This window comes from Vidua chalybeata, chromosome Z (genome assembly GCF_026979565.1).
Source record: "Vidua chalybeata isolate OUT-0048 chromosome Z, bVidCha1 merged haplotype, whole genome shotgun sequence".
Lineage (NCBI taxonomy): Eukaryota > Metazoa > Chordata > Aves > Passeriformes > Viduidae > Vidua > Vidua chalybeata.
Genome location: NC_071570.1, coordinates 14,774,238 through 14,797,614, shown reverse-complemented (window position 1 = coordinate 14,797,614; position 23,377 = coordinate 14,774,238). Strand labels below are relative to the sequence as shown.

Genomic DNA, 23,377 nt, shown 5'->3' with positions numbered 1-23,377 from the left:
CCTCAACAAACTGGAGGACTGGGTAATCACCAGCCACATGAAGTTCAACAGGGGAAAGTGCTGGACCCTGCATCTGGGATGGGCCAACCCTGGATGTATGGACAGACTGGGAAATGAGATGCTGTAAGCAGTGCCATGGAAAGGCACCTGGGGGTCCTGGCAAGCTGAACATGGGTCAGCAGTGCCCTGGCAGCCAGGAGGGCCAACCCTGTCCTGGTGTGCATCAGGCACAGCATCACCAGCCGGGCAAAGGAGGGGATTGTTCTGCTCTGCTCTGAGCTGGGGCAGCCTCACCTCGAGTGCTGGGGGCTGGTTTGGGCTACAGAATATGAGATAGACATTAAACTGTTAGAGAGCATTTAAAGGAGGCCAGTGAGGATGGTGAAGGGCCTTTGAGGTGAAGCCGTATGAGCAGTGGCTGAGGTCACTTGGTCTGTTCAGCCTGGAGAAAAGGAGACTGAGGGGAGCCCTCATTGCAATTACAATTTCCTCATGAGAGGAAGAGGAAGGGAAGTCACTGATCTCTTCTCTTTGGTGACCAGTGACAGAACCTGAGGGAACGGCCTGAAGTGACAGGGGAGGTTTATGTTGGCTGTTAGGAAGAGGTTCTTCTTGCAGTGGGTGGTTGGGCACTGGAACAGCTCACCAGGAAAATGGTTACAGCACCAAGCCTGACAAAGTTCAAGAAGCATTTAGTGTGTGCTCTCTGGCACATGGTGTGACCCTTGAGGGCGGTGCTGTGCGAGGTCAGGAGTTGGACCTGATTATCCTTGTGAGTGCCTTCCAACTCACCATATTCTGTGATTCTGTGATATGTAGCTGAATCAGCAGAAGCCACGGCACTGTTGGGAGGTTCCTGGCAAAGGGAGTTTGTGTTTGATTGTGTTGCTCACCCTGGGCTAACCAGCTGTCACACAGCATATATACACTATGTAACAAAGAACAGTGCTGAAGCCCCAGGGTTAATGTTAGCCCCTCTGAGGGCCACACCACCCACCAGCAGCAGTGGCTCTAGACATCCCGGCACTATGCCTGAACTCTTCCTCTGTGTTACTTCCAGCCTAGGGCCACACAGGCAAGGCTCTGCCACTTTCTGTGCATGGAGCAAGATTGTTCAGCTGCAGATAAGGATTTTGGGCATTGTGCTCCACTGACTGTTAGCAAGGTGCCCAGCAAGCCCAGCTGCTGCACAGCTGGAAGACTCTTCCAGACTTTCTGCAAGGCTGGGGGAGGGGAGCAGCCCTAGAGGTGGATGTGGGAATGTGATTTTTGTCAGTAGTGAAAGTGCCCAGTGGGGAGAGCATACAGGCAGGGAAGAAGGATTTCCATCGTGGGCTGGATACAGTTGTGCCTGCTGTGAAAGAGTTTGTTACACTTTCTTACTGTAAAGGCTCCTTCTGGTGCTCTAGGTGTCTTTAAATGAAAATCTGCATTTTCTGTCAGAACTAAAGTCTATGCACAGTGAGCATTCTGTTGGTATTATCTGTCACAACAAATAATGAAAGCTTGTCCTGCACTTGAACCCTGTAATATGAAAGGGGCAAGGAAAGGCAGTGAAATGAAGGGGGACAGACTAGGTAAGTTCAGAATCTGTCCCCATGTTCGCAGGAAACAGTAGTGAAGACCCACTTTAAAATTCAAGGTTTTCTATCTTAAAAGAGGACTTAGCCCATTACCAAGAATAAGCAAGGTTGCAGTGCAAGGAAACTCAAGCAGCTCAGTAAACAGTGGTGTGAGTTCCAGCTCAGCGTCTTAAGTTCTGGCTAAAGACATGCAGGCAGTGCTCTGTGTACTCAATGTAAAGCCCCACTCACTCTTCAAATTTGAAGATGATGTGTGCAGAGATCATCATTGTAGTCAAGCCTTGCATTAGGAAACACTTTGTTAGGTATTCTGAGTAGTGCCTTGAAAAGGAATGATCTTGGTAAGCTGTTATGGAGAAGAAATGCACTGACAAACTATTGTAATTTGAGATTTAGTAACTTCCCAACAGAGAAGCCCATTTTATAAGTCACCCCATGTGTTCATCTCAGCTCCTTTTAACCTTCTCACCTGGATCACTGTTTACAACTAAATTCATTCTTGACTGTGCATAAGATCAAGCTGCCTATTTAGGTGTCCTTTAAAATGGGGGTGTTGGTTTTTGCTGTACTCCAAAGCAAGTAAAAAAAAATGCATGTCTGCACTGTTTCACCCAGTCAGTGGGTGCCTAGAGGAAATTATATGTATTGAAAGAGCCTGTGGAGGCTCTCCCTTAACCCTGTAATTCCAGCTTTTATAATGCTGCTTGGGCCTTTGATCTCCACACTCCTAATTGGCTCACAGGGAGATTATTTACAGTCAACAAGAGAAGTACATTGAACTTGTCATTTTAATAAACTTGTTACTTGCCAGCTTCTCCAGAGACATCCCACATGGAAATAAACATCTTTCCTTTTGTTTTATAAATGAATTTTTAAAATGGTTTCCTGGAACCTTGATTAAATATAAGGTCTTTGCAGATCTAAATCCACACCATAAGTATTGCTTGGAAACATGCTTGGTGTTCTTTAACATGTACTTAATGCTAGATTAGAGAACATAAGACTTTTTTTTTAGTCCCCTGTTTCTACCAGCTCATTTCTAAACTATTTGAAATAAAGAGCCTGAGCATGTATGGTATTTTAAAAACCTTTCACGTGAGATTTTTAAAACAGATCAATTTCAGTATTAGAGTGTTAGCAATTCATCAAAGGAAAATTCAATTCAGGATTGTGTAACTGTAATAATAATGTATTATATCCGTCTTGAAAATTATTTTAACAGTAGAGTTGAACCTAGTGAATTACATAATTCAGGAGCATTTGCCAGAATGCTGTTTTAGGAATATTACTGTAGTCTTCCCTTAAAAGCAGGTGGAAAGATGAATCGTATTATGAAGCACTTAAATGAGAGACAAGAGTCTTCAGAAATTACCTAAAATAACTAATTTGAATAGAATAGAAGGTCATGTGCGTGCATGCCAAGTTAATCACATTTAACTACTTGGCAGAGTGCAGGGGGAGTACAAGAGGGAGATTTTTGCTTTTCCTTTTCTCTAACCTAAATTAAAAATGTATTGGCTACTCATTGCTAACACCAAAACATTTCCAGCTAGCCTGAAGTCAGTATTTGATTGTGCTTTTAAGATTTTAAAAATAAACAGTGAGACCTATCTAATATAAATAATGGAATGCCCAGAGAAGTAGAAGCTACTGCTGCTTCTCTTGGCAAAGCTCTGTGATGTTCAGGAGCTGTAATGCATCTAAAATTCTGGCAGAAAGGACCATGTGTTTTATTTTTTCAGTCTTCAAAAGTAGGTGTTACACTTATGATGTGCTATTATATACTGATGTAACTGCTTTAAGGATGACTGCAGAATCTGTGTTCCCACCCCTCCTCCATCTATTCCACTTATCAGAGTTCATTAGTGAAGAATGAAACTGAGGACCATTATTTTTGCAGCAGGCTGAGGTCCAGATTCAGAATAGTGCACAGTAGGCATCTAAAGTTCAGCACATACATACATTCCACTGATTTATTTTTCTGCTTTGTGACTTCCATAAGATCAAAGTGTGTGTCTCAAATCTGGCATCTGCTCAAGTGCTTTCCTGAATAGGAAATGGGATAATTTCCTGAACAAGGGTCTTGGGAACATGAGTAAGTGAGGGTAGATGAAGTGAGGCAGATATAATGGGCTAGGATATTATTCGGGCAGAGAGGAGAATAGTAGCACTCAAAGATTTTTTTATGGAAGATATTTTTAATAGATGGTTAAGAGAATGTTTTGTTTCAGAATCAGCATGACATGGAATCTGCAAACATTTAATAGCACCCAGTTATGTTTTATTCACACACCCAGTTAAGAGTTTGGTTGGATAAGAAATTCTGTTTTCAGTGGACACTTACCAGTGTCTGTGGCTTCCTAAATTGTGTAGGGTACTAAAAAAAACCAGAAAATAAATCAGGTCTTCAGAAGCCACACAAAACCTAATGGAGAAGAGAGGACCAAATTGGTAATCTCTTGCTTAATACTGGAGAAAAACATATGAATGTGTTTCTGCTAACAGAAGCAGTCAGGATGTGGAGTGAGTGTTTCTGTTGAATTTTAGGGGGCTTTTTGTAATCATGGTAGCATTTTGAAGGTTGTTTTTTTCCCCATCACTTTTCTACTGATCAAATCAGGAACAAATATGATTACGAATGGGGATAAGGGAGATAACTAGTCATAACATGTAGAAAGAGATCATCAGTTCCATTTGTGAATTATTCAGTTAAAACAATAATTTGCTTTGTCTTCTTATCATCTCCTAGGCCACCTCTGCAGCAAGACAACTATAAAATCCTTTAGAGACAAACAAGCAGAAGGGAAGAAAATGAAAGTGTTTTTCCCTGGAGGGTTGGTACATATGGATAGATTGGAAGGGAGCAGAAATGTGAAGACTCAAAACTGATGTCTTTGCCATGAATATAGCCTTTGTTAGATAGAATCAAAACTGAAAATGTAGGATACTGGGGCACAATACCTGATGGAGGGAAGCTAAATTGAGTGTCTTGTGGGACTGTCTTCAGATGTGATCTCTGTGGTTTTAAAGCAACAACAAAAAAAAAAAAAGGCACATTAGCAGTAGGTTAGATCCTTCTGGTCAAAATGGAGAATAGATAGGGAATGTAAGTCCCAGGAGAAAGTTGTTAGGACCTGCCTCATGAAAACTGAATCTACTAAAATATCCCTGGAGAAAGCAACACTTAAAGCCTGATCATTTTGCTGCTTGAACATGGAAAATTTAGGGGGTGTAGATGTGTGTATTTTTTACCTCCTAACTTTTGTTGCCAGTACTGAAGGGATTTTTATAAACCTTGTGCCTTGAGATGCTGCAGGAAAGTGTTTGCATTCAACTTGGCTCTGTGCCTTACAGTCCATTTCAATCACTTTGCAAAGTGGAAGGATAACAGTTCTTCTATGGTGCTTGGTCTGAAAAGAGGACTCTGAGCGAAACCCAGTTATTCTTCAGAGGGATTTCCTGATTCTTGCAGGAAAAGAGTGTAAAGCATACTGACACAAGCCTTTAATGGTTATCATAAAACATTCCCTCTGTAGTGTTTTATAGAATTCTGAAAACTAACCAAGTATCCTTGTGTATTCTGTTTGAATGCAGTTGCTGTGAAAAAATAATTAGTGTTGATATTCTGGAGATATGTTGGATGTTGGGAATTTTTATGCATGTCCGTCATTGGCTTTTGAAGAACAGTAATGGAGTGCTGCTGCTTTTCCTTGCCTCATGGCATGTCAGTGATTCAAAACCTGTAATACAGACTGGTGGCTATTCTTCTCTCTCTCTTTTTCATGATGGTGAGCCCACAATTAAATTGCTGTATTGAATGCTTCAGCTAGATGAGCTTTTTCTCTTACTCTGTGATTACATGCTTTCCCTTGCTCTTTCTGCCTAGTTAACTGCCCATAGTCTCTATTCTCTGTTTGTGTTTCTGTTTTGTTAGAGCTGCTCAAATTGTTTCAGGTCTCTGCTAAAGGAAATAGCATGAAAGATCAGTAATTGGAACCCCAAATAAATATTTGAGGAGAGGAGGACTATAGTTTCACGTTTCCTTGGCACTGCTCAATTCCTCAGGTTTCCGAAGATATTTACCCTGAATTTCTGTAACTTTGATGACCTTTGACCCTTCCCTTTGAGTAACTCTGATTTCGGTTACAGTAACATTTAGAGGCTTGCAGTCTTTGATGACCAACATGCAGGTGTGTCTTAGATTTTCACACTTTCTAAAATGCCAGCGGGACATTTTTCTCTGGTAGCATCTCCGGGCTTGTGGTGGTGGAACACTTCTCCTTTCTGGAATCATTAGGGTTGATACTCCTTTGCAGACTGCATAAGCCCTGGGGCTCACCTATGCTATTGTCTATAGCAGTTGCAATTTGTACCTTAGCAGCTTCTTACAAATCTTTTCACCCCATCCAATTTACCTACTCTGCTATGTTCTGAAGCATGTATTGTTATTTTAGGGTCTGGTCAAGGGAGGAGATAGAATCACAGGGTGGTGAATGGAGAGAATGGATCAAGTGAATTTCTCTGTAGATTGAGTGGGGGTGGATGTTTGACAGTGCCCAGGTTGTCTCACTGTCAATTAAATTCAATGTTAATGAGTAGCAAAATGTGGGTGAGAACAGACTTCCTAGTAAATGTAATATTGTGAACTTGGAGGCTTCTGTAAACCTATCAGAAATGTTTAACTCTTTTCCTGCCATCTGTTTCTTTTTCTTTCGTTCCCTTCTGAAACCAAGTCCTGTTCAAACTGTTCTGCTTTACCAAAGGGTGCTTGTTCCTCTTTGCACATTTGATTTCACTATCTTAATGTGCCTTTGCTAGGATATACCTTAACCTAAACCTGGCCTTCCTTTTTTCACTTTCATCTGTGTTCTTCTGCTGCTCCACTGCTTGTCTTAAAGCTGCATTAGTTATCCCCATCCTTTGACCCTCACAGTGTCAAGTAGTGATTAGGCCTTATGCATGTTATGTCCTTCAGCCAATGATCAGTGGAGAAGCTGTATTTTAAAGGATTTATTGCAAAAATCCATCTGCAAAAGACTAGCCATCAAACCTGACCATTGCTTTAAACATCTACTTTCTTGTCACCAGTATGAACCTGTACACCAGGAGGGGCCAGAGAAGCATTATCACATGCTAATAGGATTATACATCAAAATTGCTAGGTATCTTGAACTATTGCTGTGTGGCCCTCTCAGCTTTTCCAGCAAATTGATAAGAATATACTGAAATACGACTGGAATTAATGTGTGCAACTGTAGTAGTTTATTGCTTCGTTTTATCACCGATTTCATAGCAAGTAGACTTTAATGTTTTTAATTAGCTCAGATTAAGTGCTCCAGTGGTAGCACCAATGGCAAGCAGGTCACTAGTGTAAACAGTTACATGGGCATTTTTATGAAGTTACACACACATATACATAACAAACACACGTATCTATATCTCTTGACGTAACACTTATGAGAATGCTTAGATTTTGAAGACTGCTGACCCTGCATATTCTCTTTTTTCTGGACTTTTTTATGGTCTTCTCATTGCTCTTGCAGGCAGCACTGCACATCCAGACTTTGATGTTTTTTTATGGCACTCTTATCCTCTAATTAACTTCATTCATTCTGCAATTAGTGAAGTTAATTAGTGGTTAAAAATGCTATATAAAACTTCAAAGTTTGCATTTTAATCATAGTTTATATTAAAAATACTTACCACACGCTTGATGCAGTTAGCTCAGACCAGGTCATGTGATATTAAAACCAGCTTTGTTCTGTATCTTTCCTAGCTAGTCAGTTGCATTTTTCACTGACAATTTCTGAGGCTTTTTCTGGAATCAGAAAATGCAGCCATAGAGAAAAGGCAGTGAGTAAGATTTAAAAAAAGGGGTTTTTTTAGGTTGGGCAAGCAGAGAGACAAGTTTGGAAAAGGGGGACTTGAAAATATTAAAGAAGTCCACCATGACCAGTGAGTGACACATGTGGGATTGACACTTGCCTGCCAGCATCCTCTGATGAACCATTTTTGGTAGTGCTGTGGTCCTGGTTGTACTGCCTGACTGTGTCAGCCTGATCATGACCCACTACATAAACCTTAAGGTCAGGGCATGGTAAAATCTGCTTGTCTAAGGGCTGCAGAGAGTGTGTGTTGAAAAATTGAAGCAAAGAGGACGAAATGTCCATCCATGCAGATACTAGGATGTAGTAATAATAATAATAACATTGCCAGCAACAAAATGGCTGTGTGAGTGTGGGTGACTTCAGGAGGTAGAGTTACTATGCAGATGCTCCATTATGGTATCTGTAGATCAACCCACAACATTTCACACCATATTCCTGAGTTTAATCAAAGTAATGCTTCTCTGCATATAGATGTATCTAAATGAATTCATTTTTTAAACAGGTAGACTGGTGTTACCTTAGAGCCCTTATGCTTGCTGTGTGGGAGCCCTTGGCTGCAGTTTCCTCCCTGAGCACATGGTCTTCTGGGCTGTATTTACACTGCCTCTTTTTCTTCTGCCCTGGCATCACCTATCTGGTGGGACATCTCCCACCTCATGCCAGAGCAATCTTCATCTCACCCTTAGGGTGCCAGAAGTCTTAACCCTAATTTCTTACTTTCTTTTCTTTTTTTTTTTTTTTTCACCTCTGATATAAGCTTACAGTCTTAGGCAGCTTAGTGCTCCAAGTCCAAACCTAGGGCAGTGCCTGAGTACAAGTTCCAGTGCTGTTACTTCCATCTACAACATTGGCATCAGCCAACACAAAGCAGCATTACTGCCTGGTCATTTCACTGTGATGCGTATTGTATCCATTTTTATAGTTTCTTTTATACTTTCAACAGTCTTTATAACAGCAATAATGTCATTCAGATAATTATACTGTAATTGACCTTAGTGTTGAGCATCCTTGGCTTTTACTGCAGTTTGCTTAATACTTCAGTATGGTCAATTATCTTGTAATTCCCACTTTGTTGGGAATTATTGTTTTAATTATTCCACTCCAAATACATCATTTTGGCATAGTAGTAAGGGTACACTGGGGAATGGTCATACTCGTGAATGCTTTAAAGAGTTACCAGCTTTAACGTGTAGGAAGGCTTTTCATCTTGTCATCTCTAGTCATTACTTTTAACACTGATTTCATTTAATTATCACTTAGTGTGCTCAGGCCAGGTCTTATCTGGAGAAGTCAGCATATGGGGAGTTGAGGCTTGCAGCTGGGTGGCTGTACAATTTGATTTATGATTTGCACACTGATTGCTGCCACATTACAGTGTGAGCTGCATATGTTGATACAGCTAAATTCCAGTAAAAGGTGGGGGTAAAACAGTGATGGTTTTTTTTCCCCCCCAGCAATTATCCCAAACAGACAGTGAGTATGCGGGTAAGAATTTTATGGCTGCATAGGAGGCTTGTGTGGCTCTCTGGATACTGGTTTAATTTGCACCTGTATGGCACTGATACTCCGCCAGGAGCAGCATTCTGATGGTGTTGGAGAGAAAACAGCACAATCCTTCTGGTGGGAGACCATTTCAGTTAGCACGTGCTCAGCACTGCCCAAAACGAGACTGAATCATAGCATGCTATGCTCTATAGCCTAGTATGAAAAATACTGTGGGAGCAGCACTAGAAAGGCACTGTTCTACTTCTTAAGTAAATTATGTGAACATGGTGATGTGCTCAGCCTTTCTATAAATGTATATGTTCACTGTTTTTTTGTCAGCATTTTGTGATGTATTTACCATGAATAAAAATGTTCCACCGAAGCAGAAAATGAAAAACTGGTATGTTTTGCTCAAACACAAACTGAGTGTAACCTACTTTCACCAAAGAGTGTTTTTTCCTATGTGTGATGTAATTTTTACATGTGAGCAAACTCAGCATTGTTTAGTAGGAAAATGCTACTCTTCTAGTAGATTAATGCATTTTATTGAAGAAAACAGCAGTGTAAAAAGACTTCATTTCTCTGTAAATTTTAATAGTTACTAAAACAAGGACTCTGGCCCATTAAGTTACAGCCTGCCAAGTCACAGTGCTGAATCACTTAATTTCTCTAAGTAACTATCCTATTCCAGCTTCTTAAAGGCAGCTGTTAGGAGAGCACTGGTGTTTTAATCATTGAACAGGGCAGAATATATCAGCTGAGCAGTGTGTTTTGATGGGGTTTTCTTTCACCATCTGCAGATATAAGGACCTCCTATGGAGTTTGTGGGCTGGCACACTCAGGAGCCAAGGTGTGGGTGGTGTGGGATTATTTGCAGGAATCTGATGTCAGTGGAAACCATGAGGACATTGTTACATCCCAGTATTTCTCAATGAAGGTAGGTCCTTGTCAGTGCTTACAGACTGAAAAGCTGTTACAAACAATAGAGGGAACTCAGTATGAGTAATACTGTTGTCTCTCACAGAGTGAACATAGTAGGCATTAGGTCCATAGGAAGATCTAGACCATAGCTCATTGTCTATGTATGTGACATATCTTTATTACTTAGCATAAGAGATAAATTTAGATCTATCAGCAAAAGTATCAGAGATCCATCCCATGAAGTTGCTGATCTTAATGTGGCAAGTGCATTTCATGTTGAAGGGAAAAGAAGGCAGTTCTGCAGGGGTATTGGTGCAAGGAAAGGGGTGTGACAGTTAAAAGTGGGAGTGTTTAGATTTGGTTTGTAGTAATTGACTCGTGAGGCAAAATAATGTCAGTCCTAGTACACTAGCCTAATTTCAGATTGGTGAAGGAGGTTCTGCCTGCTGTCTCAGTTTTTTCTGCTGATGTCAGGTAAGAATACTGCAGGAGGATCCTTTCATATTGGTATAAGGTCAGATCCATCAAGGAGTAAAACCATTAAGCGGTGTGTATTGCCCCAGTGCCCAATGTGGTTCTCATCCTTTAATGTGCTAGTGATAATTAGCTGCTTCATCTTTCTAGTAGGGACCTTCAATTTATTACTTTATTAAGTAGTGAAATCAAAGATTAAAATGGTATCTATAGCACATAGCTAACCAGATTGTGAAAAATGGAACTGTATGGCTTCAGATTTATGAAAATAAATATTTTTATTTAAATAAGTGCAGTAGTTTAATTCTTTAGACACCACTTTAATTTGTAGTTTATTGGTGATTATTTTCCTTCGTTTTAAAGCAAATTGCTTTCTGTAGGGTAAAGTTGAGAAATAATGAATTGAATTCACATTACAAGCTACTGCCTTCCAAATTCTAAATAAATATAAATGTAATAGGAGCTTAGTATAAAAATCTTTTGCAAAAGGCTATGCTATATCATTGCAGGAACAAATACATTTTTCAAGTCATCAGTTCATTTAATGTTGTGTCTCTACTTGGCCTTTATTATAAGGGCTTCTGTACCCTGGCACTGCTGTCTCCAAATGTCTTAACATGTGTTGTCGCTTCAGAGCAAAAAATAACTTTGTTAGTTTGTGTTATTTGCTATAATCGTTGATTAATGATCTGCTTTAAACTAAATTAGGATTTTAAGATGTATTTGCACAGTATAGGAAAGGCACAGGCTGTGCCTTCAACACTAGCTTTGTTCTAAAATTTTTATTTCCTCTCAATGTTCTTAGAGGGTAATTTACAATTACCAGTCAAAAATATGGAAGATTTTTGCAAATTCTACCACTAACCTAAATTCTACCACTAATGGTTAGGTTAACCATTAACCTAAGCTGCTGTTCTCAAGAGCTGGAAATTTCAGCTGTATCGCAGTAGGTAGTAACATTCTCTTGTGTGACTTGGGCAATGACCACAGCTTAATTTCTGTGGTTAAGTTTTTATAATCCTTACCAGAAGGTTGTGATATAATAAGGAAAAGAAGAAATTTTGTAATAGTGATGGAGCAGAAGTTACTCAGTGTAAATGTTAATTTCTTGGTTTGTATTTGTGTAAATAGCTGTACTAAAAACCCCAAAACCAAATTGCTATATAGTACAGTTTTATGTGGAAAAACAGCTGTCCATCATGCATAGAGAGAAAAAAAAAACAAGTGTTTCTGAATGAATGGGAGGATCTAAAATCCATCAGTCAGGACTTCTTTGGTTGTTCCTCACCACCCCAGTAAAAATGAAGGACAGAGATGGAAACAGTCAGCAGGATTTCAACTGGCAATTATTTTCATCTCCATTGCTGTCATTTCCCATTCTGCAAAAAGCCTGAACACATCCTTGCTTATGTGCGTTCAACCACTGACTTCAGAGTGAGATAAAGTTTAGTGCATGCTTAAATGCTTTCTTGAACTAGGGCCAAAACTGCTGCTGCTACTAAAATCAGTCCCAGAGGGAATGTTGCATCTTTCATTGTTTCCTTTTTTGTATATGAAGATACAGGCTCCACAAAGCCTTGGAAATATTGCAGAATTTGATAAATGTTGCCTTCCTTGTTTAACGGAATAGAGTGGAGTTGTTGGATGATAGTGCATAAAGTACACGTTATCTTCCTTTCTCTCCTGTCCATATGTGTGCTCTTTAGCAATCATTACTAGGTGAACACTGTAGAATAGCAAGAGAATCACTGAGACAGTCTGTGTTTTGTTTCTGTCTGCTGCAGGCATAGCCTGTAGTTGTAAAAGGCAGCAAAATAAAATTAGTTAAGGTGTTTTCTCCTCTTCTTGCCTGCTCCAAAACTGTTCAAAAGCTTGCTTCTTTCTTTGGTAGAAATCTTCATTCAAATGTTTGCTGAAGTGTGACTTGACTTGAGCCTCTTTGTTCTTTTTGATTTATACAGGCAAACACACACACATGTGCAAACACACACACCCCTCTTCTGGGACTATTGACTTAACCCTGCGTATTTGTAGAGGAAACAAACCAAAACAAGACCCAGTGCACAGTATTCATAAAATTCATCCCACTGGCAGTGCAGATAGCCACTATGATTTGTCAGTTGATCACCAATACATAGTGCAGTTTTTAGTATAAGACACTTGCTGGGTAGCTGTCACTAGTTAAAACCCAATGTACTGTCTGTGAGAACAGCTTCCGATCATACTATCAGCGTAAGATGTATTGAGGGGTGGTGACAAATGAACCACTGTTGTGAATAGTCAGGGCCTGATTATGCTTTCTTCTCTTTTTGGACTACAGAGCTCTTCTGTATCTCCCTCAGCCAGTTTCAGAACAGCAGAAAAGCACAGAAATTCAACAGATTATTCTTCAGATAGTAAAAAACAGAAAACAGAAGAGAAGGAAATAGCAGCTCGTTATGTGAGTAGATTGTCTACGTTGTGCAGTGTTGAACTTCAGTGTTCCTCTATAATTTCACCTGATTTCTGCTGCATAACTAATTTTAAAATGAGGGTCAGATTTTAACTGGTTTTTGCTGCCTACCTCTAGTGTCTCTGCTGGATTAAGCGTTTTGGTGCATATGATTGATACTGTTTTTAACAATATAAATGCAAAGCACCTGGAAGTTGTGTGACAGTAGTGCTGAGCTTTACTTAGGCTGGGACTTGTTAATGAAGTCTATCTTGACTCAGCTGTATAGTGCAATGCCACTTTGGATGAAGATTTTCATCCCATGTCCTTCTCCACCATTGTGAAAACTGGCAAAACTGCTGTAGTTGTGGCAGCCAGCTAAGCAGAAGCCCTGTAGATGACCGAAAGACTTGAATTGTATTACCACATAAAGTTTGGTAAAAGTGAATGGTACACTGCAGATTTGTGAGCAGCCTTCCTATGTTTTTATAGTTATTAAAAGACATTGCATATGAAATAAATTTTGTTTAACACATTGTGATTTGTCATTGCAGGACAGCGATGGTGAAAAGAGTGATGACAACTTGGTAGTTGATGTTTCCAATGAGGTATACACAATGATGTTTTTTTCAACCTTACAGAAATGGTGGTGAGGGTATCTTCAGTGGTTTCTGTGCATATTGGTTTTATGAATAGGATTATGGCATTTGAACTAGAAATGCCTGACAGAATCCACTCATATCCTCTTTAGAATACAAATCAGATCTGAAGTTATTTACTTCCACAAAGTTGTAAGGACTTCTACAAAGCTTGTAAGAATGTCTGTCTTTTCTTTCACTTTGGCCATCACTTCATGTGTGAACCTTATCAGGTCTGCCAAATGCATCAATTCTTTTTAATCTATCACTTGAAAAAATAGATTTACTTGCCTATTTCAGTACCCATAGATTTTTGGTATTATCTTTAGTGGTTTAATGGCATCAAATTTTAAGAATTTTTTTTAAAAAAACAAATTTTCCTTCATTATCCCTCTCAATTTTACAATCATATCAGCTAAATCAATTAAGAATGGAAGGAATATGTCACTTCTAGGACAGATCTTCATTCCAAATTGAGGTGATGCCTTGGGAGGCTACAGAGGCTAGACAGAGTTAAAGGAATAAAGTAGGTATTTATTAAAAAGCCTTTAAAGAATACATCTTGGGCAGTACAAGAGCCCAGCCATGGCTCCACCCAAGATGGACCCAAGATGGACTCCTGGGCATGAGTTTTCACACTTTTGTAAGTTTTGGTCCATTTACATAATAGGGTTAATTGTCCAATTACAGCTTCAGGTTATGAAGTCCCATCCTCCCAGACTGCTGTCCTCAACTTCGCTGTTGTTTATACATTCTGGACCTGAGGCTGTAACAGTGTCCTTGGTTCTCAGGCTGGAAAAGGATTGTTTTGTCTAAACTGTGAGGAGAACTTGCTAACACTTCATATGAAGTTCAGAGCTATATACTAATGCAGTACAGAATCTGGAAAATATGAAAGCTAAAACTTAAGGCATCAGAGGACTGCTCAAGACAAGAACTAGTGGCTAATATGAAGTTTTTATGCTAACCTATATTCCTGATATTTAGGATCCTTCTTCTCCCCGTGGAAGCCCAGCACACTCTCCACGGGAAAATGGCTTGGACAAGACTCGACTGCTGAAAAAAGATGCACCAATTAGTCCGGCATCTATTGCATCCTCTAGCAGTACTCCTTCCTCCAAATCCAAAGAACTTAGCCTTGTAAGTGCTACAAAATGCTTCTGACCCCTAATCATAGGCTGAAATACATGCTTACCAGATTTCTGTCTGGACACAATTTGTATTTCCACAGCTGTCAATAAAGCACTTTGAAACTTCAATTTAGTATTAGTTTAATTTATCTTTTCAAGGGAGTCTAATAGAAAGTCCACAATCTTTTTTGGGATAGGAAGAGGTTATTTTCACTGGTGGTCTGAGTAGATGGTGTTCTGAGAGATATTTTTCTCCACCCCCATATGAAGAACTGTTATTCTGAGAATAAATAAAAGTACACAGGGGTTTCTTGAGCTGTTTTCCTGTGCTGTGGTTTATAGCAAATTCAGTTCCCTGCTTGGATGTGATTTGGTTGTTAGCTTTGTTTGAATTACCAGGCTATATACAACAACAATAATTTTTATTTTCTATCTAAAAAGTAATCTGTTATTGACAAGAGCCTTCCTTGACTTGCATCGCAAATCAAAATGCAAAAGAAAAGAGCTGCCTGCAAGGGGTGTTCTTTCCTTTCCTGTTTGTGGCCACAGTTAATCACCTACCTGAGCTGCACAGTAATTCCCTTCTTGGTTCTTCACAGGGCAGGATATGCAATTACTTAAAGAAATAAAATAAATAAAAAGAAAGCTTAAACTGAATATAGTGCTCATGAAGGGTGATGGAATGACAGGTTCAGGCCTGGGAATCAGTGGTGTGTCTGATGAACGAGCCTGTCACAAGAGCAGTACTGCACAGTTCCTGACTTTATACCCGTCGCTGTCTTCATCCTGTGTTTCGCACCACACTTGGGTATGAGTAGTCGGTCAGTTTGGGGATTTTTTTCCTACTCTTCTTGTCCATTCCTAACAGAAAATTATAATGGGAGCAGGTCCATGAGCATAGTGAGACCACTGACTGATTTCACATATCCTGCCAATTGTCAGAGGGAAATGATTTTCAGTCATTTTCCTCATTCTGAATCATACAGATTCTCCTGATGAGAAAAGCAGTGAAGGCTGTAGTTAATTTCCAAAGCCATTCTGTCTTTTTCAGTGTCTTTGCATCTTCTCTTCATTGCCAGGGACTGTTGAAACCCAAACCCAAAAGCTAAATACCACTAATATCATTAATCACTATCTATAAAGATAAAATACTTTACAAACTCTCTTCCTTTTTGCTTCTTGGTGATTAGAATGAGAAATCTACCACTCCTGTGTCTAAATCAAATACCCCTACTCCACGGACTGATGCCCCAACTCCAGGCAGCAACTCCACTCCTGGACTGAGGCCAGTGCCCGGCAAACCTCCAGGTGTGGACCCAATAGGTTAGTGTCTGTATATTTCGGTGGTGACTATTTGTCCCTTGTCAGACTCCCTTTAAATCTCTAATGACAAGTTAGTATGGTACAGATGCTTAAACTGGGTGCTGAGCTGGTTCTTCAGCACCGTAATACAGTGTTATGTGGCTTTCCTTGGCTGGCTGGTTGGTTTGGGTTATTTGTGGGGTTTTTTGCAGTTTTCCAAACTCATGTTTCTTGTGATGGCTCTAGAATGCCTCTGTGACTTCTCACTTTCTCCCCTCTTCTTATAGCTTCAGGTTTAAGGACACCTATGGCAGTACCGTGTCCTTATCCTACTCCATTTGGTATCGTGCCACACGCTGGTATGAACGGGGAGCTGACCAGCCCTGGAGCTGCCTATGCTGGTCTACACAATATTTCCCCTCAAATGAGTGCAGCAGCTGCAGCAGCAGCAGCAGCAGCAGCTTACGGGCGATCTCCAGTGGTAAGTGTTTGCCGTTAGTGCATTTAGTTTTGAGAGCTGTTTATATGAAATAAAAGACCTGTGGGGTTAACTCTAGTTCGTTCGTTTTGTGGTTTGGGGAGTATGCTATGGCTAACATGAATTAAATAGTCTTCCTTTGCCTAACTCTTACTTTAATACACCTTTTTGTTTTGCCTGGGGAAAACTACAGGTTGGTTTTGATCCGCATCATCATATGCGAGTCCCAGGCATCCCTCCTAATCTCACAGGCATCCCAGGAGGAAAACCGTGAGTATCAAACATTCAGCTTTAAAAGTCAATCATCTCTTGGAAGTCATGTTCCCTTGCTGGTTGGAATTCCCCTTAGCTACTGAAAACTATTGTGTGAATAGAAATAAGTATAGCTATTCAGCAAGAGCAGGAGAGTCACTGTGTAATCTTAAAAGTTGCATCTGTGAATTTGTTTTGAAGACTAATAGCAGTTGACATGGACTGAGTGATACAAAGTAAAGGAGACAGAAATAAATGGAAAAAGGAGACGAACTTCAAATCTGACTGGTTGGTTGTTTATGGAAATGGAAGCTGGAATGGGATCTCAGTTTTCCATCTCTACTGTACTCTGCTTCTCATTAAAAAAAAATCATTTCTTTGTTCACAAAAGCCTTGCAATTACTTGCAAGCTTAGCAGCTGTGTGCAGAAAAAAAGGAATACTGGAATGTTTTGTTTGATTGAAAATACTGGAAAGAATTATTTTATGATAATATTCAGATTCATCCTTGATGGAACTGACCTGTATAGTATGACCTGCTTTACCAGTCTTTTCATGTTGTGAGCCTTGGAAGAAAAAATTACAGAGAGAAAGAACTCTCTGCTCACATTCCTCTTGAGGTAGAGAGGAGAAAAACTAAAGCAGCTATACAAACTGGCTATAAACAAACAAGCTATAAATATATATTGATCCAGATATTCTTTAAGGTTCATTCAGTTCCCCTTCCTTGTCACACTTCTGGGAGACAGTGACCAGTTCATATTGGAAAGTTTGATGGTCAAGGCCTTTTGGTACCAGTCCTTCTCAAGCTCTTTTATGTGTGAATGCTTTTGTGTAGGAGTGGTTGGGTTAGTCATACCCCTGGATTTGTATGAGTAAATGCATACGCTTACCTGCCAGTGAGCTTGCAGATGCACAGGATTAACAACATACAGTGACAAGTAATCCGGCCTAGTGCCTGTAACTCCTTGTGTACACACGTCCCACAAATCGTGAGCCAGGTCCAGATCTCTCAGGCATCTCACACTGGCAACCTTCATGTATTTTTCTGCTACTTGAGCCACTCTGTTAAGTGATTGCATAAGGCAGGTATGGAAATTGATGTACAGCAGCTTACAGACCAGCTGCTTGTAGTGAAAATTCTGTGGGGCACAGATCTTAATCCATTATATACAGTGGGCTCTAAGAAATGTATTGATGTAATGTTCAAATGCTTGCTGGATTTAAGTTCATCCCTGATGGAGTTAGTCACCTGGAAAGAAGTGTCTCTGGATCTACTAGACTTTGCTTGCTGTGGTGAGAGAAATGGCAATTGCAGGGTTTTAGAGATATCCCTGCTCACATCTTTCTTTTGTTAAAACTGAGAGGAATAAAACATGGGGCAAACTGAAATCAAAAAACTTCAATTCTGGTTTATCTCCAAGATTTTTAAATGTTGTTGCTCTGTTGATGTCTATTCTAAACATTTAAATATAACTGTCATTTGTCTACCAGAGGGCTTGAAACTTTTAAATTCTGTGGTTCTTTCAGCATGATTGTATTGACTTTTCTCTGTCTTGAGCATGATAGCTGTCACATCTTCCAGGATTATTATTTTCTCATCTACTCCATTTTTACCTTAGGGGGAAATCTGTGTAAGTTCTCTGCACTGTTGAGTGTCCTGAAATGAAGTGGGCAGCATATGGTACATTTGGGATCTGGCCCCTAATAACTCTCTTTTCACTTCAGTATTGTATCAACTCCTGAGTATTGTACAGTATATAAATACTGACAGATAGTATATAAATAAGAAAGATAGCTAATGCATTTTGTCCCACTGAAAATTATTGATCTAGTGCATTATGAATCTTAAATGGCAAATTCAGTAGTTTAATTGTGAATACTGCCTTCTTTAGTCACTTTGAAGTATCCATTAAGGAAGTGAACTTACAAAGGATTCTCATAAAACAATTTCTCTGTGAGATCTTCTCATCCCATTGTTGTGACAATGGATTTTTCATGAGCATTATGATGATGTTTTAGGTCTAAGAAAATTAAAGCCTTCCAGTAAGAATACCTTGATATGTATAGATAAACCCTTTTAAAAATGTTGGGCTCTTGTAATAGATGCGATGTATCAAGTAGCATCTCAGAACAAGGCAATTTCACAACTTAACTGTTCTCCCTGGAAAATACTTCGAGATACAGCTGTTGATAGGTTATTCACCAGTGGCATAAGTGGCAATCACAGAACAGATTCTTTCTCAGTGAGAGGCCTGATTTTGGCAAGAGAAATTGGGAGCTGTAGCAGTTGTGTTGAGTCCACACAAAAAAAAAAACAAAACAAAAACAAAACAAAGACAAAAAAACCCAAACAAACAAACCAAAACAAAAAAAAAAAAAAAAAAAAAACAAACCCAAAACAACTCACAAAACAAAAAATTCCATTGCAGTGCATTTTAGCTGGTCTGTCATGTCAGCTGTCAGCAACCATACCTTGAGGACTTAACTCCTCAGTGTTGGTGGAAGTTTCAATACACCCTTAGGTACAGTGCTGAGCAGTTTTGCTCAAGGGGCCTGGGGGCCACGGTACATTCAGGACAGATTGGCAGCAGTCCAGCTGAAGCTGCCACATAAGAGTCAGTAAAGTGAGCAGCCAAATGTCCCCTGGCAGGCAGGTACCCACCATGCTCTGGCAGCAACCAGCCAACTATTTCTGTCTTCCAGAGGGCCCTGACCTGACCTTCCTTCCCTTCTTTGCATGCTGTGATATCCCCATCCAAAGTTAAGAGTGGTGTCATATAGCCTCACTCATGCCAGAAATCATCATAATGTGAGTTGTAAAAGTTCATTTGATTGGTGCTTGACTTTCCACATTAAAAGCTGAACTCCTGTGTTTGTGCTTGGAGGGCCATGCTACAGATAAATAAATGTTTTTTTTCTTATGTGATTAAAATACGTGATATTAGCCCAGTTGAGTAAAGCATGGTGCTAATAACACTAAGGTCATGTGTTCAGTCCCCATACCACAATTCACTTTTGATGATCCTTGAGGGTCCCTTCCAGCTCAGAATATTCTGTGAAATATCTGTGAAAAAATTGAGCTGAGGGCACAACCTGAATGCCTGCAGGGGAAGCACATATTTGATTCTGTTTTCCTAAACAATCTTGAAGTAAAACTCCTTAAATCATCCCCTTATTTTTTTTCCCCTCAGAGCATACTCATTTCATGTAAGTGCAGATGGTCAGATGCAGCCAGTTCCTTTCCCTCCTGATGCCCTCATCGGTCCAGGAATCCCTCGCCATGCCCGTCAGATCAACACCCTGAACCACGGGGAAGTTGTGTGTGCAGTTACCATCAGCAACCCCACGAGACATGTGTACACGGGTGGGAAGGGGTGTGTCAAGGTTTGGGACATCAGCCACCCTGGCAACAAGAGCCCTGTCTCTCAGCTGGACTGCCTGGTAGGTGAATAGCAGCATACAACACTGAAAGAAGATAGGATGTTGTGTTAAGATTACAGTGATACCACTAAGGTGTAAAGGGCAAGTGGGTATTTGATTGCTGTCATGGTATCACAGGTTGGTATTGCATTTGTAATTTTGTTGTTTCTGTTAGAACTGAGGATGAAGTATGTTCCTCACCATACTTTTGGGTTTTTTCCCCCACAAAGAATCAAAACATTTTTAATATTCTAAAATTGTGGTAGGAGGAAAGATCAAAGACAGCACAACAAATATTGCTTATAAACTTTGGCATTTGCTGGCAGTCTTACAGCTTGTTGATACCCAATCATGCTAAAAATTGCTGTCTTGCAGCTGTATTCTCTGAGACTATTTGGGGATTGTGTCACATATTTTGTATCTGTATATGTGTACAAATGCATTGATCTGTCTTAATGTGGCAATTGAAAATATCCCTGAATGCTCTTTACAAATTACTTGAATGTGCTAACAAGATGAACTATTGTTAGCAGTTTTTCTCTTGTCATTTACCAGTTCTTGCTAAGATGTTGCTGTTTGTTACAGAGGCAGTAAAATGAAAACTGTGCAGTACGTGTAGGCTTACAATGAATTGATACACAAGTGAATAAAATTGCCCAAATATTTTCCTCTGACATCTCCTAGATGGTGGCAGCAAGTCTCATTGGAATGGGAAGGGGGAAAGTCTGCAGGGAATTTGGTACTCCCCCATGCTGAGAGGTTAATGTGCTGAAATAAACAGAGTATGAAAATGCAACTTTCTACACCAGCTGTCAAATTCAGCTATCCTGAATTGTTTTGGGCTGGGTTCAGGTCTTTGCATTTTGATGCTAATTAAGATTAAATATCTCTCACTACTGAATTTTGTAGATCAAGTTGAAGTACTTCCCTAATGTCATGTAATTTTCTGGCATTAATACACTTTATCATTGTCATAAGTATAAATGGCTCATTAAAACCAGGAGGGAATACAATACTTTTATGGATTTCTGCTCTCATGTTAATGCTGTTTTCTTTCCTCATGAGTAATCTCTTGATGGCTTCTGTCTCCACAGAACAGAGACAACTACATCCGTTCCTGCAGATTGCTCCCTGACGGCCGCACCCTGATTGTTGGTGGGGAAGCCAGCACGTTATCCATTTGGGACTTGGCAGCTCCAACTCCTCGCATCAAAGCAGAGCTGACATCTTCTGCTCCAGCTTGCTATGCCCTAGCTATCAGCCCTGATTCCAAGGTCTGTTTCTCTTGCTGTAGCGATGGCAACATTGCAGTGTGGGATCTGCATAACCAGACTTTAGTAAGGTAGGTCGACCAAACTGGATAATCAAGTTGGGGAGAACTGTTTAGCCACAGCCGTAAATGTGCTTTTACATATGTATTCTCTTTTCTGCATGCAAAGATGCTTCCAATATTTTGTTGTTCAGCATAGCCATGGTAATACCTTGACAAAAATCTATGTGATTATGTGTAGGTTTTGAGAGTTCCATAGTTCCAAGCTTTTGATCAGCCCATAACTATAATTCCCTGAATATCAGCTGATCTCAGTACTGCTGTAGATTCCTTGAACAGATTGTTGTTTCTGTTTCCATGCAATACACTGCTCTCTCTCTAATTCCTTTAATTTGAGATCCAGATCCAGTGAATATGTCTTGCGTAAAGATATGTGTAAATTACTGCATTGCAGACTTAGCCCTTCGGGACTAAGGATTGATGCTCAACACTGATAGACAATATGCTAAGAGCTGGGCACACAGAGCTTCTCTGTGCACTGCACTGTGTATATGTTGTTACATACAATATCAGCATTGCATGTAAGTCAAGCTTTTATTAACTGATGTTACCATGTAGACTGCTCTTTTTTTTTTTTTTTAACTGCAGTGACCTGGACATTTTTCTTAAACTAAAGTAATTTCGCTGATCATGCTAGGGGGAACTACTATTTTAAGTTGAGTAGTGGGTATCACACAGCCAGCAGTAGAGATTTCCAGAGTACCTGACTCTTAAAGTGTTCTTTTTGAAATCACATTAGCTGTCTGGCCTGATTGCATCATCAATTCATCACAAAACTCACATGATTGTCCCAAAGTTTGTATTCATCTGGGATTGCTACTGGAATCTAAGTTAGAACTCAGGGACTGAAAGAAGGTATTTGTATTTTTGCTCAGAATGTGCTGATCTTCTTTTAATATTTTCAGGCAATTTCAGGGCCACACAGATGGAGCAAGCTGTATTGACATTTCTAATGATGGTACCAAATTGTGGACAGGAGGTCTGGACAATACAGTGAGATCCTGGGATCTCAGAGAAGGGAGACAGCTACAGCAACATGACTTCACATCACAGGTTCAGTCTCAGAACCTTTGGCATGTTAACAAAATTTCTCATGTTTTTTTAAAACAAGCAAGCACTTTTAAATTTTTTCCCTTCTTTATAAGCAAAATAAGCAGTCTTAAAGAGAATTCCAAAGAATTTTTCAGTTAGTCTCATATTCTATACTCTCGTTTTTGGTTTTTTGGTTTTTTTTTTCTTGTGACAGCTAAATGTCTTTCTGGATTATGAGTGTTTGACAGATTAGTACCTCTCCCATGGGAGTAACAGAGACTCAATTTTCTAAAACAAGTGCCAGATTAAAGTGTTCCTCTCTGCAATCTTCCATTTCTGTAGATTCAAGTTCAAAAATGTATTATGAAAATATTTTTAAACGCTGTCAGATAAGCTTGGACATTAACTTTTATAGTTTGATTCAGTACTTCACTATTGCAGTTTTAATAACATTTAATAGCATAGTTTTGCAGCTGTATTTGCATGAACTAATTTATCTTGATTACTGCAGTCATTGGATTATCATGTTTTTAAAACTGCAGTAGACCAAAAATGTGACTTTGCATAGTGCTAGCACTGTAGCAAGGGTCAGTTTTGAATATCTCAAGCTCATTCCTTTACTGATTGAAGCATATGCTGTGCTAATTACAGATCTTCTCACTGGGCTATTGTCCAACTGGTGAGTGGTTGGCAGTAGGAATGGAGAACAGCAATGTTGAGGTGCTGCATGTTACTAAGCCGGACAAGTATCAGCTGCATCTTCATGAGAGCTGTGTGTTGTCACTCAAGTTTGCTCACTGTGGTAAGCAAATGGTTCAAAAATCAGTGTTTTCCTTCACGAAAAATTCATTCAAGGTTACCTTTAAATGAAAGTGCAATATAGTTATTAAATTAGGGAGTATAGTTTAAAATTAGGTATTAAAGTATTAAGTTTATTCTAAAAACTCTTATCTGACTGCTTTTTTCTATGTACTGCTTATTTAGTGATGGAACATCGTAGTGCAGATGAAA

The 23,377-nt window shown here is 39.7% G+C and overlaps 1 protein-coding gene across 3 annotated transcripts in view; it reads left to right on the top strand.

The window, feature by feature from the left end:
• LOC128781969 (transducin-like enhancer protein 4) overlaps positions 1–23,377 on the top strand; it is a 94,068-nt gene that overhangs the window by 67,256 nt on the left and 3,435 nt on the right. For 2 of the 3 annotated variants that reach the window (XM_053932011.1, XM_053932010.1), the window contains exons 9-18: positions 12,672–12,791; positions 13,337–13,390; positions 14,408–14,560; positions 15,741–15,873; positions 16,140–16,333; positions 16,524–16,600; positions 19,776–20,025; positions 21,099–21,346; positions 22,240–22,387; positions 23,018–23,168. In XM_053932011.1, the coding sequence (XP_053787986.1) occupies positions 12,672–12,791; positions 13,337–13,390; positions 14,408–14,560; positions 15,741–15,873; positions 16,140–16,333; positions 16,524–16,600; positions 19,776–20,025; positions 21,099–21,346; positions 22,240–22,387; positions 23,018–23,168 (1,528 nt within the window). The remainder of the gene's footprint in view (positions 1–12,671; positions 12,792–13,336; positions 13,391–14,407; positions 14,561–15,740; positions 15,874–16,139; positions 16,334–16,523; positions 16,601–19,775; positions 20,026–21,098; positions 21,347–22,239; positions 22,388–23,017; positions 23,169–23,377) is intronic. The other variant, XM_053932012.1, reaches the window with a different exon arrangement.